Source organism: Blennius ocellaris, assembly GCF_963422515.1.
Source record: "Blennius ocellaris genome assembly, chromosome: 8".
Lineage (NCBI taxonomy): Eukaryota > Metazoa > Chordata > Actinopteri > Blenniiformes > Blenniidae > Blennius > Blennius ocellaris.
Genome location: NC_137657.1, coordinates 23,377,086 through 23,391,042, shown reverse-complemented (window position 1 = coordinate 23,391,042; position 13,957 = coordinate 23,377,086). Strand labels below are relative to the sequence as shown.

General features: G+C 42.0%; 1 protein-coding gene across 4 annotated transcripts in view; it reads left to right on the top strand.

The window, feature by feature from the left end:
• rims2a (regulating synaptic membrane exocytosis 2a) overlaps positions 1–13,957 on the top strand; it is a gene marked incomplete at both ends in the record, with an annotated part of 150,446 nt that overhangs the window by 103,773 nt on the left and 32,716 nt on the right. For 2 of the 4 annotated variants that reach the window (XM_080500295.1, XM_080500294.1), the window contains 3 exons: positions 2,275–2,391; positions 5,246–5,431; positions 7,103–7,209. In XM_080500295.1, coding sequence (XP_080356421.1) covers positions 2,275–2,391; positions 5,246–5,431; positions 7,103–7,209 — 410 coding nt within the window. Of the gene's footprint in view, positions 1–2,274; positions 2,392–5,245; positions 5,432–7,102; positions 7,210–7,509; positions 7,543–13,957 lie in introns of all 4 variants that reach the window. The other 2 variants (XM_080500293.1, XM_080500296.1) reach the window with 2 other exon arrangements.

The window sequence follows — 13,957 nt, the reverse complement described above, 5'->3', positions numbered from 1 at the left end:
AAATGTTGCTCCAAGAGCCCAATCAGAGGTTTGGCACTGCCAGGCCGCAGCCACTCCCCCCCTTACCCCCCCCCCACCCCCCACCGCTCCATCCAATTAACTTTATTTGATATTTCTGAGGCTCGGCCTAAATCAGTGTCAGATGCAGAAAATGCACTTATCCAAATTGTCTGGGACAGTGCTCGCTTGAGTGTATTTCAGCTGCTTTAATTAACAGTGTTCGGTTATTTATTGAAAACAGTTGAAAATGACACAGGAAATGAGAATTTGGCGTTTCTCCCAGAATAACACTGACAATATTTAAAAAAAAAAAAAAAAAAAAAAGAAATCTGTGAGGGGAAAAAATCCCGTCTGGAATTTTTACAGCTTTTGATCAAGACGGTTTTTGGTTTAAAAAAAAAGAAAAAAGGTTGTGTCATTTTCAGTGTTTCTTATTTTGTGAAACATTCTTAAAGTGTGTAAAATGAAGGGATCTTATGTGACAGCATGGTCATACGCCACTTAATCATGCAGTAGAAGTGACGCCGTGGACGTTTAGGTGTTTGGACTGTGCCGTTCTCTTCTCTCCTCTGTTGACTGCTGCTGGTGTGTGTTCTGTGTACCACTTTTATCTGTCTGTGTGGTAAAGCCGAGGAAGACTTCTCCTCGCCATCCGATTTCTCGGCTTTCTCTCAGCTCTTATCTTCCTCGCCTGTTTTCCCTCTTTGAAATGGTTACATCAACCTTTCCTATGAGCTTTCCAAGTCTCTTTACATCCAGTTTCTTTGAGAAATCTTTTCGTTCTTCTCTCCCTCGGTTTTCTCACCCCTCCATCTGTCTGCCTATGATTCTGTCTATCTCCAATCCTCCTTTCTCGCTCCGTCTCTCTCTTTTCTTGCCTTCACTCCTCCTCCTCCTCCTCCACATCTTCTTTTTCGCCATCTTAGATCCATTTCTGTCTTCTCTCCTCCCTCCATGTGGTTGCAGCCATTTTCTCACCCTACCTCGAACCAGACATACTCAGCCTATTGATGATCCCCAAAAGGACCCCAGGTAGATTTTTACCTGATCTTGCATGAAGCCCCGATTGCTCCACCTCCAACCCAACTCTCCCTGTGCACTCACCCGCAGCCTCCACTCCATAGCTGAGCACTTGGCACTGACACGATGGCATCCGTTACCTAACTGCAGTGTCAGACCATTAAGGTGCAAATCAGCTAAAACACAGTGCAAATGTCTTGGCTAGTTTCAGACAGACTGGCTGTCCAGACCTCGGTGTGGTTTGACAACCTGTTGCCTTGATGAAGCAGGGAATCTAGAAAGTGATGATGAGTTCAATTCAATAAGAAAGTCTTCTTTTATATAATGTGACAACCCACAAACACTTTAACTTCCAGCTGGTTGTAGAGCATCTCTACACTGAACATATCTGTACACTCGAGCAGAACAACAGTGTGATCTTTGCCCACTTTGTAAAGAGACAGAGAGCGGATGATAATGTTGCTTTTAGTTACTTTCAACAGGTGAGCTGTCACAGTCTCCGTTAGCTCATTACACAGCAGTAGCCCTCGCAGGGCTGACAGCTCCTCCTCAAGAATAAAGCGACATGTTTCCACTTGAGGAAAGCTCACTTTTCTGCTCCTTGACAAATTCACCCTCATGTTAGCTTGTGTCAGACTTTATAGATTATTTCCCATTATACTTTGATCCATCTAAATGAGATAATTCACATGGAACCCGAAGGCCTTCATGTATGTACAGTGAGACATCAAGCTTTACTCTCAAAACATGTTAGTTTGTCAATATATTGGCCCCTTCAGGTTTTTCTACTTTGTCAGTGCCATAAAGTGTTTCAAAGTATATATTTCTTTGCAGAAGATTAAATATATACTTATGTCACTTTTCCCTTCCTGCTGCTGTTTTTTTTAAACGGATAACTGGCCATGACTTCATCCATCCAGTATCAGCATTGCTCTCTTTCACCATTTCATGTCACAATTATTTTAGTTTGCTTCACTGGTCATGTTTAGCAATAAAACAAAAAGCTCACCAAAAGAGTGACAATATAATACTGTGAATGGATAAAGTGGATTCGTGTTTGTGAAGTTTTGTCCAGCAGAGGTGGTTTCTATTGCATCCATGCAGATACAGTCATGTGTCACAGTCTATAAATTTGCAGGTTACAGATAAAGCCCATATTTGAAATCAGAAAGACGTCCCAGCATCTCCTTGCCGCCCCTCCCTCGTGGTGAAAGCAATTCAAATGCTGACCAGCTGTGGTATTTTTTCCACCAGCCGCAACCACCGTGTGTACCCGATCTGCCGAGAGGAAGCAGTCAGGTTACTGCGTTCCACTAGGATGGCCCGCGCCTATTCGGAGGGTGCCTACTCCTCCGACTATGACTACGAGAGGTATTGACATGCACTGCTCCAGCATCTGTGCATCCGCCATCTTGTGGTCTCCTCAAGTTGTCCCTCGTCCGTCTTTTATTTCTCCGTGGTCGTACGTGTGATGACAGACAATGATATCCACTCTGATATCGCTTTTTTTTTTTTTTCTTCTCCGTGAGAGTCATCACAGCTCTGAAGTTGTGTAGATGTCCCATAATGACACACAACTGCCTCAGTATGTTGAGGCTCAGAGCTTTCTGTGTTGCTGATGTCAGCTGTATGTACACTGGTCCTGGAGTAAAGTGCTGTCTGACACTTGACCCTTTCTTTGTTGATGTTGTTGTTTATGTGTCCATGGACATTATTCCGACAGCAGAATGTTGACCAGTTGTCTGTGATTATTAGTGTTGTCATTATTATTACATGCTAATAATCTTTTTTTTTTTTTTCTTTGCTTTTTTAAACATCTGATGCATATGGCTCTGGGCAGCAGAGTAACACTGTAAATTTGGTGTTTTGCCCATCGGCCTCTTGTGTCTGGCCGAAATGGGCTGCTGGGCTCTTCTAAGCACCCAGATAAAAGGCCTGCTGACACCGTTCGATTCCCGAGGCCCTTGCCTGCGTCCTGCGTGCCAATAAAACGAGAGAACTCACATCACCCCTGCCTCCTCCCCTCCAGAGAAATGCTGTAAATGACTTCAATCTTCCGACTGCAGCCATCTGGCTTTCATTCAGGAATAACGTGACGTTTGTGCCATTTCTCTCCTCTCCAGGAGGAAAAAAAGTGATGAGTCCTCAGAACTCTGCTTGAGAGCCTGACTGACTTTATTAAAGTGTCACAAAGTTTCCCTAAGGCCCAGCTTGGCTCGACTTCAGGCTCAGCCTATAGCCTAGATAGCCATTAACGGGAGTTGTCCATCTTCTTTTCTCCCCCACTTTTCTTTTTGTCTCTGCTGACAGAGAAAGGAAAGTCGCTAACATCTTAGAGTTATCCACAGAGATAAAGAATAGATTTCTCTCCTCTCTTCATACAGAAGAGTTTCTTTCTGTCGGCATGCACACAGAGTGAGAATGGCAAAAAAGTTATGGCAGAGTGGAGAAACAAGAGAGCTCGGAGGCAGAGATGAGCAACAGAAAGCATCAGTGCAGGCTGAGTGTTTTGGCAAGTGTCTTAGTTTTAGGTGATTTGCCCGAAGAAAGTGTTGTTTTTTTTTACGCTCCTGTGGTTTAAGTGCATCATGGAAGAGTGTACCTAGATTGGGACAAAGCCTGAAGCACCTTAGCATTAAAAAGAAAGAAAAAAAAAAGCTTTTCCAAGCACAGAAAGCTAATATTCTGGATGTCACTCACATCCACTGTGGATCTCGCGGGCTGCTCTATTTTCAAAGTGCTGCTTGTTTAAGCACCTGTTGTCCCAGTGAGATTACCCCCAGGGGCATATTTGTTTGTGTAACATACATTATGTCCAATACTGCACTTAAACCACCTTATAAAAGGAGCCCATTACTGATTAGCATGAACGACCAAAGCAAACAAGGAAGGGTCGAGGTCACTGACTGATGTGTGTGTTTCAGATTGGAAAAAAAAAAAGACATCTCCTCTACTGGACAATTTTTCATACTGCAAATGGTTACAGACACTAAAAGGCCTTAGTTTAATGGAATATTTTAAAAGCTTCACTCAAAATGTACATTTATTTGGAAACCTTTGGTGTCTGTTAGAGTTTTTTTTAGACGAAGCCCCGTGCTGCTCGTAGTGCGTGGACACAAATGTGTTCAACAAGTTTACAATGAAACAAAAATAATGGACAATGTTAGAGTCCATGAATAGGAACTTAGAGACGACTACAAAGGTTATCAAACAAAGTGCATGCTCAAGTCCTCTCAACTGGTCTGAAAATGTCCCTCGCTGCTTTGCTATGTGCAGTGAGTTGGTTTATGAACTGGTTGATTTTTATTTCTTATTTTCTTTTTTTTTTTTTACTTTCTCTCTCTGCAAAGGTAAACCGTATCCCTGTGAACTGTCAATGTGACTGTCTGATTTAAGAAACTTCACCTGCTTTTTTGTTTTTTTTACCCTTCCAGCTCTTCTGGTCAACAAGATCTACCTTCATCCTCACTGTGCCAAAAATACTCACCAGGCATTTTTCAGGAAATGATATATACATTACTAGCCAGGTTCAATGTAAAGATAGACATCACTGTTCACATCTTCACATTTCACTCGACCTCAAGCAACCCTCACCTGTCACATTCGGAGAGTCCAACTCACTGTTGATTCACTGATAGGAACCCACACTACACTGACCGCCCTCAGAGCGAGGCAATCCAGGGACTCCTGGAGAGCGGTTGACGATGCTGTGATGCTTAAAAGTAAAACGTTTTTCGTCTGCAATCCCAAATCCCAAAAAGATAGGGCATTAAATATTGTATTCTGTTAGTTTTCACTCCATGCAATGTCTCAACTTCTCTCCAATGATAGATGATCCTTAATTGTCATGTATTTAAAGCAAACTATTGACTATGCATGTGATTCGAGATTAACATCATCATCACAGTGGCGTCTGCTGATTTCAAAGAGTTTCTGGAAACCTGGAAGGGCTCATGCCTGTAACTTTGCACGTTCAGGTTAATTTTCTGCACATCAACATACCATTGAAACAACTTTGAAGAATTTGATAGGTAAATGTAAGTGCTCAAGGATAGGTCACACAACCAATACTGCAGGTTTTACTTCTTCCTGAAACACGTTCACCTTGGAGTTTTGAGGATGCAACAGATGTTTCACCCTCCATATTGTCTGCCCTGCCGGCATACTGTCCCAGCCCTGAGAGAGTCCCATTGAGTGCCTGCCTGTCTTTCAACAACCTCTGTAGGAACCATGGAGCCATGGATAGACACGAGTATCACACCCGGTCCCGCTCTGCAGACCAGCGGCCCACTATAGAGCGCCCCACGTCCCGTTCGCGCTCCACTGAACGCCCCCACGACTCTTCGCTCATGAGGTCCATGCCGTCTCTGCCATCTGGGAGGTCTGCCCCTCCCTCACCTGCCTTGACGAGGTGTGACCCAGATCAGAGAGGCTGTCCAGGCATAGCACAGAAGCAGACTGGAGTTTAGGTTGTGAGGACATTTCCCTGAGGCCGTAGCACTGGAGGGAGAAATAATTGAATGACAGGAGTGAAATAGTCCATCAGGAGCCAAGAGATGCACGCATGCATTTATATTGTGTCAACGTTATAGTTTTAAGTTTTATGCTTTGGTTAGTGAGTTATAAGAGCATTTAATTCAGTCTTATCCATTGCTATGTGTACTCTACAATTCCATCACTTGGTATAAAAGCCTTCTGCTTCCTCCTGTTGGCCTGAGGACAGACTCGACACTGTCATGACTCACTTCACCATCATGTGGTGCAAAATTAGAATGGCATGATTTGACGGGCTGCAGATAATTGTTCCTTTCAATGCTTATAGTTAATATAACAAAGGGTTGATCAAGATTTTGCCTGTATACTATATGATTAAAGAATTTCAAAAGTGATGCCTCGCAAATGATAGTATCTGAACAGACCAGTCCAACTAGTTTTTAATCTCGGTCTGCTCAAATAGTGAACATGATCAAGAATATATGTTATGTTATGAAACATGTAGGATTATTTCCACCTCCAGAGCTTATTTGCCTCAAATGTCAAATGTTTGTGCAACTCAAGCTTTTGTAGACTAGCAGTAGAGACCTTGTCCCATGAGCTTCCTCCCACCCTGAGCCCGACTAACTCAAAGAAAAAAAAGTAAAAAAAAAAAAAAAAAAGACACCCAAAACATCACACTCACCACCCTCCCAGCACCCCGCTACCCTGCCTAACTCCACCTCACCTCACCCCACCCACCCCCCCCTCCTCACAACTACCCCACCACCCACCTCGCCACTTTCTGTTCTGTCCCCCAAAGCACCAGCCGGATGTGCTGCATTTTTATTTACACATATCCGAGGCACGACGATCCCGACTCCGTAGATAGCTTGCTGACTCGTGTTTGTTTTTGTTGTCTTTTTTTTTGGGACCACACTGCTCATACACTTGTTTGAGTATAGCAGTGATGGGACGACATTTTACTCTGATTTCATTACTAACATCAACTGATGCCGTTTTTCCCCTGTGATGGCATTCTCTTTTATTTCCTCTTAATGTTTTTGGTTTGCCCTCTGGGGATAGTCTGAACGCATGGTCGCACTGGTCTGCTGTTTGTGCATTGAACTCTCTTCTCCCTGCAGCTTGATGAGTCGACTGTACATGCGATTCACACCTGGCATCTTTTATTGCAGCTCAGCTCCCTTCAGTTGATGTATCCCTTCACTTCCATGCCATGTGCCAAAAATCATTGCTGTGTGCATTGGGTTTATAGCTGGACATTGACTACACACTGTGACGTTTACAATAATCTCTCATGTATATAGTTGCTGTCACTGAGTGCCTCTGTTTGTGCCTGACACTTGCATCAAGTTATATCGAAAGCAATTGTTCTTATATAACTGTAATGCATCAACATAGCAGATTGCATAGCTTCAGTTGTTCTGTTGCTTTCATAGATACCTACGATCAAACAGCTCTCTCTTCATTGAAATGTCCTTTGCCGTTGTTACTGTGATGGGGGTGCAACATGGCCTGCAAATACCATCACTTCTCACCCCAACTTGTGTTTCACACTATTGTCCACTACTACTGTTTTGTCATATAGGGCACATCCTCGTAGTGGATCAGTCCAGACCAGTCCCACCAGTACCCCCATGTCCAGTAGACGAGGTCGGCAACTCCCACAGCTTCCACCCACAGGAAAGGACAGAAGTAAGTCAACTGAACGTTTCTTATCTATCTCGCAGGGTTGCGGTCTACAAAGGGACTTCAATACATTTTCAAGTGGTGTGGGTTGTATTTCATGACATGAATGTTTGGGTCTCACAAAGAGCTTTGGCTTTATTGTCATTACTGACTTCAGTTTCACGTTTTAGACGAGAAGGACGGTGGAATATAGTTGTAGATGGCGATCAGTCCAGTACGAGATACATCCTGCATTTAAACAAGGATTTTTTCTTTTACTTCCATCCATAACATGTGTATTCGGTTCCTTTTTCATTTCTTTCTCAGAAGATGGAGACGAAGGAACAGATCCTTGTGAAGGTCCGTACCTGAATGTTTGGGTTTAGCCTCTCGGATCGGGAGGCTCAAAACCCAGACTGCAACAGCAGGTGGCTGGGTTCAGCGGAGGCAAATGCGAATCTGTGCACCTCCAGCCCTCCACCCTGTTGCAGTTATTTTTGACGTACAGTTGAGGTGTACTGTGCCATCGTGTTGTACTTAGCTGCTGATGTGTTTGGGTCTTTTGGCCTGTGCAAGTGCTGTGTTCAGATATAGCCTCTTTTTTAAAATTTGAGTTATACTTTAGATGTTGTTTCTATTTGTCTGTGAGTTATTGATTTACTATTTGGACTGCTGAGATATTTCAACAAAGCAAATGTAATGCTTTTCTGTCCGGGGGGATCAACAGCGCTTTGAATTATGACTCAGTGATCAAAAGTTATATTTCCTCCGACATTTTGAGATGACCTTTGAAGTCAGTGTTGCTCCTCAGCAGTCCTTTAGCCAATGTACCGTTGTCGTTTACTTTAAGGAGCATTGTGATGAAAGCGGTGATTATTTTACTTGTGTCTTTTGAATGAGATTGTGGGAGCGTTGCAATGACTGCGGGGACTGACTGTAGACAGGAGGAGACGCTTGTGCACTTTCAAAGAACGTGTCTAAGCAGTCGCACAAGTCTTTCATCACCGTCAGAATCCACCAGGATTCTCCCTGTCTTCTGTACAGCTGCCAACCAACCTCTTTTCTCTTCTTCTTCTTCTTCTTCTCTCTCTCTCTCTCTCTCCATCTTTCTCTTGCTCTCTCCCTTCTGTATCTGTGCCATCTTTTTTATCACTCTGAAGTTCTCTGTCTGGACATCTCTGCCGTCTCTCTGTCACCTTTATTACTCTCGTCTTGTCTTCTGTCATACCAACAGTCTTTTTCCTGCTTTCCCTCTTTTATTCCTTCATATATTTGTCTCTTTCTTGTTCTCTGCCCGGCATATCTTTCAGGACAGTTGCAAAGTGTGGGCAGTGGAGGAAGGTATTGATCTGACCTCGTGCTGTAGCTCCCACAGAGCCGTATGGCACTCTTATGTAATGTGTGTGTGTGTGTGTGTGTGTGTGTGCGCGTGCGTGTGGAGTTCTTAATGGACTGAATCCATATCAGTGTCTCTTGCTGGTGACAGTGGAGAGCTGGAGTAAAGATACCCTTGGACATGATGAGCCTCCAGGTTTAGTCACACCTCATACTTGCATACACCTAATTGTTTTCTATGTTATCTGTTCTGTGTGGCGACCATTAATGGGGAGCAGGGGATGACCGAGGGATGCCTGAACGTCAAAATGGTCGACTAGGTGTGTCTAAGTTTACATATTAGTCTCTAAACCTCATCTGAAGCAAACTTCTCTTTCCTGCAGTTTGTTATAACTGTACGTGCTAATGTAACATTGTACAGTACGCTGTACTACAGGCTTGAATGAACAGCTCGACTGTTGGCAGAAGCCGTAGTTCCCCACAGTTTCCACTTCCTACTTTCCCATCTGTTTATGTGGCATGCTTCTGTCCTTTGGCTGTGTGGTGCTGTGTTACTCAACATGGTAATAGCAATAGTGACTGACTCAGTGGATAATCATACAAGGTCTCATAAAAGCTACCTATCAGATCCACGGTGATGGTCCACAAGCAAAACGCTTGTGCAAAGACGGGTTGTGTGATTTGAGTACAGTAGCTAAAGCATGATATAATAAGCCACACATTGTGCTGTTAATGCAACTAAACTTCAGAGCAAATCAATGCAGGAATTTCTATATGCAAATTAGCAGTTAGTAGTAGCTCATGGGATTTGTGTTTGTTTGCAAATGCTTCGGTTAGTGTAAAAGCACATGCATTATGAGGTGTCATATTAATGTGTTTTACAGTATAACATTACAGAGCGCCAACATTTCATGAGCGTCCTTCTGTCTCCATACTAGCAGCAGACAGTGAGGAAAAACCCCAAGGTCCACCAGTAAATGGAAGGAAAGGCAAGTCCTCTCAGGAGTGTGATGGTGTGATTTTGCTGTGTGGGCCGTCTTGGGCCTTCTGTGACATTCACTCGCAGCTCCAGTTCCCAATGCATAGCCGCTCTGAGTAATTTCACCCTTCTTTTTAGTGGTAGTTCTTCATTTTAATTCTTCTTTTGACAAATCTATTACACAGACAGGGCTTGGTTCATTCCTCGAGTCTGTTAAAAGTGACCACGGACCTATATGTGTTCGAAGCTGATGTTAATACATATAGAGTCACTGTCACTGTGATTCCTGCAGATTTGTCATTCTCTCCCTTCAGTGTGGTCTTAAAGCTCTAATCTGAACTCTATTTTAATACTAATTATTTCTGCTCAGCTCCACCTCACAAAGACAGAGCTCTTTATTTCTATTGTGAAATTGCCAATCATTTCAATTCGACATGGATTATTGAGTACATGCACGCATGCTCTCTTGAAGCCCTTGCTTAAAACTGGCACACTGGCACATGACTCATGTGCACAGCAGGTCACTTTAAATTTCACATCAAAATGTCACAGCAAACAAAAAAATTAAGTATTTCTTACTGAATTCTGTGCATTTTGTTGTGCAGTAGATGTACTGCCGACTATAATCCTGCTTCTTTACACTGAGAGACTGTTACATGTGTTGGCCAGCAGATGGCGCACAGTTCATAATGTTTGATGAGGAGCTGTCCCTTATTCCAGTGCTGAAGTGGAAAACGTTTCTCCCCTTTTCATCAGCATGGATTCTTGCTTTCTATTATTCACTGCTGCATATAGTGTCTCAAATAAAAGGAATGAAGTGCAGTTTTCTAGGAAAATTCCAGCAAAATAGATGAGCTAAAGTTCCACATCCTGAAAATGCCTGGAATAGTGAGCGTGATCTGTGTGTGCATATGTGTGTGTCTTGGTGCAGAAGTGACATGGGAGGACCAGCAGCGGGGGCTGAATGGCTCTCTGTCTAATGGAGGGACACAGGCACACCTGTCCCTTACAGACGCAGGTTGGTTGGTTGGTTGGTTTGCTTGTGAATATTTTACCCTTTTCCGATGCACTTTAGTGGAGCGGATTGGCTTTTTACCTCAATCACTCAAATGAGTGCATGAACAATACGCAACCTATTTACACTGTTACAACCACAAAGGAAATCCCTAAAAAAAAAACAAATGGCTATGCTGTTTTCTGATTATGTAGTTATTGCTTATTGTGTCAAAACTGGTTGGAACACCTCATGCATTCAAATTTGTTGGTTTAAAATTATTTTTTTGTTGCCCAGACAGTCTTATAATTAATTGTTTGAATCACTAACCAAGAATAAAGTTAGATGAGCACATCCACGAATCTTCATTGCTTCACACACAGTTGAGATAGTATAGGGCCTTTTTTTAAATGATGAGATATATACAACTTTTAGGGTTCGTAGCTTAAAGAAACCAAAAACATAATTTGCCTGAAAAATCCAAATCAACTAAACATTTTTAAAAATGGATAAAAATAAATGAAATAATTCTTTCTACAGAGGTTAGTTATCTGTTCTTCATACACTCATTACAAATGTGAAAACCATACTTTTTGTGAGTTTGTGTGAAAATCAGTTGGATTTTGTCTTCAAAACCAAACCCAGACATTGCCGAACAGTATTCGGACATGGATTCAAAACTGCATTAAAACAGGTTTCAGTTGCTTGATACATTTGAAGAAATCCATCCAAATGTCTAAATAAGATATTTAGAAAATTCTGCCTTCCTTAAACAAAGTTTGGAAAGAAAAAATGATTAAACCTTTTGAGATTATTGTTTGTTTTAGCTCAAATCTAAAGTAAATATATAAATGCATAAAGATGTTGAGAATATGTACCTAAAAATATTACATTGCATATATTTGCTTATCTGGAGAAAAAAACACCAAAAAAAACCCCAGAAGTATCAAGCCTTCCTTGAAATTATTTGAAGCTCCTCTGGTGAGGTCTGCATCCTGCTTTCTCTCTGATTTGCATACCGTGCCCCGGTCGGCCTCTGGATGGCATCCTTCTTCTTCTTCCACCTCTTCCTGCTTTGTGTGGTCTTGCAGTGCAGCAGCAGAGCTGGTGGTTCAATAAATGTTCTCAAACTCTGAGAAACATGAAGTAGGTCGCTCATGTAATACTCATTACTTCACCTTAAAAAAGTAGGTTATTTAATTGAATTCAGTCGTGCTTTTTTGTACTTACTTGGTCAGTGTTCTGCACTTATCAACAAATGTGAAGAATGAAACGTGTTGCTAAGACACGAGGTGTTTCCATGGCAACGCACCTTCTCCTCCCTCCTAATTAATGCTCATTTATGTTTACCTGCTATGCCACCTGCTGAAATGTTATGCGGACAGGATCTGATTTGTGGTCTCAGCTTTGTAATTCACATTCGACAGTCACATCATTATGTGTAAAACTCGGCCAGAAAAAAAAAAAATTTCTGTATCAGCAACTTTTGATTTTGGGGGCATAATAATGGTCTACTCACATCATATCAAGGCAAGATTTGACATGCTATTTATAGATGGTTATATGTATCCTGGGTGATGTAGGTTAACAACACAGTGGCTTTGCAGTGGATCAGGCATGTCTGTAAAGCTTCTGCCTCCCACTGTGAGAGACTCAGGCTGTAATGAACCCTGTACAAGCTTTGGCATCAGTCAGGGTCTCTCCCTTTCTTACTATTTTCCATGTTCTCATTTTTTCGGCTGCCATCTCCCGAGAAACTTCTTCTGGCTCTATATTGCTCTCTGTGCCTCTTTCTCTATTGCTCCTCCCTCTCTACTCATTCTCATGTGAATTTCTCTTTGTGTCAATGTATTTTCTTTCCTTCCTTTATCTATCCCAGAAAGGCTGATGATGCGCTCCCCCTTTCCAGCTTGACCATATTCATGTTACTTTCACACAGTGAGCTATCTCAAGGCTGGATAATGACTCCTTACTCAGGATTGTGTGCAGAAGAGACGTTTTAATCATGCCCCTCTGATTTCTACCTACCACTCACCATTTCTCCCCATTTGCTGTGTGCGCCACGACAAGCTCACAAAATAAAAAAAATAAAAAAATCTTCCCCCTTCACCTACACAGAGAAATGCAATGTGAGCTGGAAAGGATCTGAACCACACAGAAAATACCCCAATGTCTTAGGATTGGAGTCAGTAAAAAAAAACACAAAAACAAAAAAAACAAAAAACACCCAGACACAGGGACAACATGCAAACTCTGCATAGATTCATGCCGGTGGCCAGAAGGTTCCAATCTGAAACATCCAGATGGACCATAAAGAGATGCGGAAAAGAAAAATGATAGCCATCACTTGTCCCCACACTCATCGCCACCACTATAAACCCTTGAGCAAGGACCATAAACTTCTTAATGCTCCCTGGGCTCTCCACAATGGCTGCCCACTCACTCCTTCAGGAAGGATGAAAAACAGAAGAGAAAGTTTCACTGTACCACTGTGTACACCTGATAAATATGGCCATTTGTTCCCCTTCTTTTTCTTTCTTTCATACTGTGAAACAAAACAGCTATCATTAGGTAAACCGCTATCCATCGCAATAGCCTGCCGCTTGATACACTTTAGTACATCTTTTATTGTCTTCATTAGTAGAAATCAATATATTTTTCTTATAAATTTCCTGCTGTTGCAAGGCAAATATAAATGTAAAAGATATGCAAATCTGTTACAACAGATTTGCATACTTCTCTATTTATAAACATGTAAACGGTTGTAACAACTACAACAACTGTATAGTTGGATTCTGATATGTTTTCCTTGTGATATTCACAAATGTGTCACCAGACAAATATGTGGAACCTGCAGCCAACAGACCAGGCATGGCAGATTGAGCGGAGAATGAGGGATCTGTTAAGGTTGGATCTAGTCTGACACTGTGAAAAGACTGGATGAGTAAAACAGTTGGGATTGAATTATGCTTTTTGTTTCTAGAAACAAGCACAATTTTCCCATTAAGCTGTCCCATTCCTACAAGATGGGCAAGCTGCCATTGTAGTTATGCATTAATACATAAACTGTTCACAATGTTTTCTTCCAGTGCCGCAGTTTGGTATTGCGAACTTGCAACTATTTTCCATTAATCTCATCCCGGAGGTGGTCAGCAATAAGGGTTTTGTTACTACACTTAAGTACATTTTCTTAGGATCTACCTTCATTTGAACACAAAGCTCTGTCATTTTAATTGATGGTGTTTTATATGAAGCTTAACCAGGTGATTACTGCAATTTTTGTTTAGAAAACTCAAAAGTATGATACTGGGAAGCTGGTGTCTTCACGCCAACATAATGACACGCATAGTAACACAATACCAGTAGTAATGATTGTTTACAGCTGCATGTATTTATATATGACCCCGACTACCATCACCACCAAAGAAGGTTTAAGATGTCTTTAAAAACTGAAGCATTTATTCTTG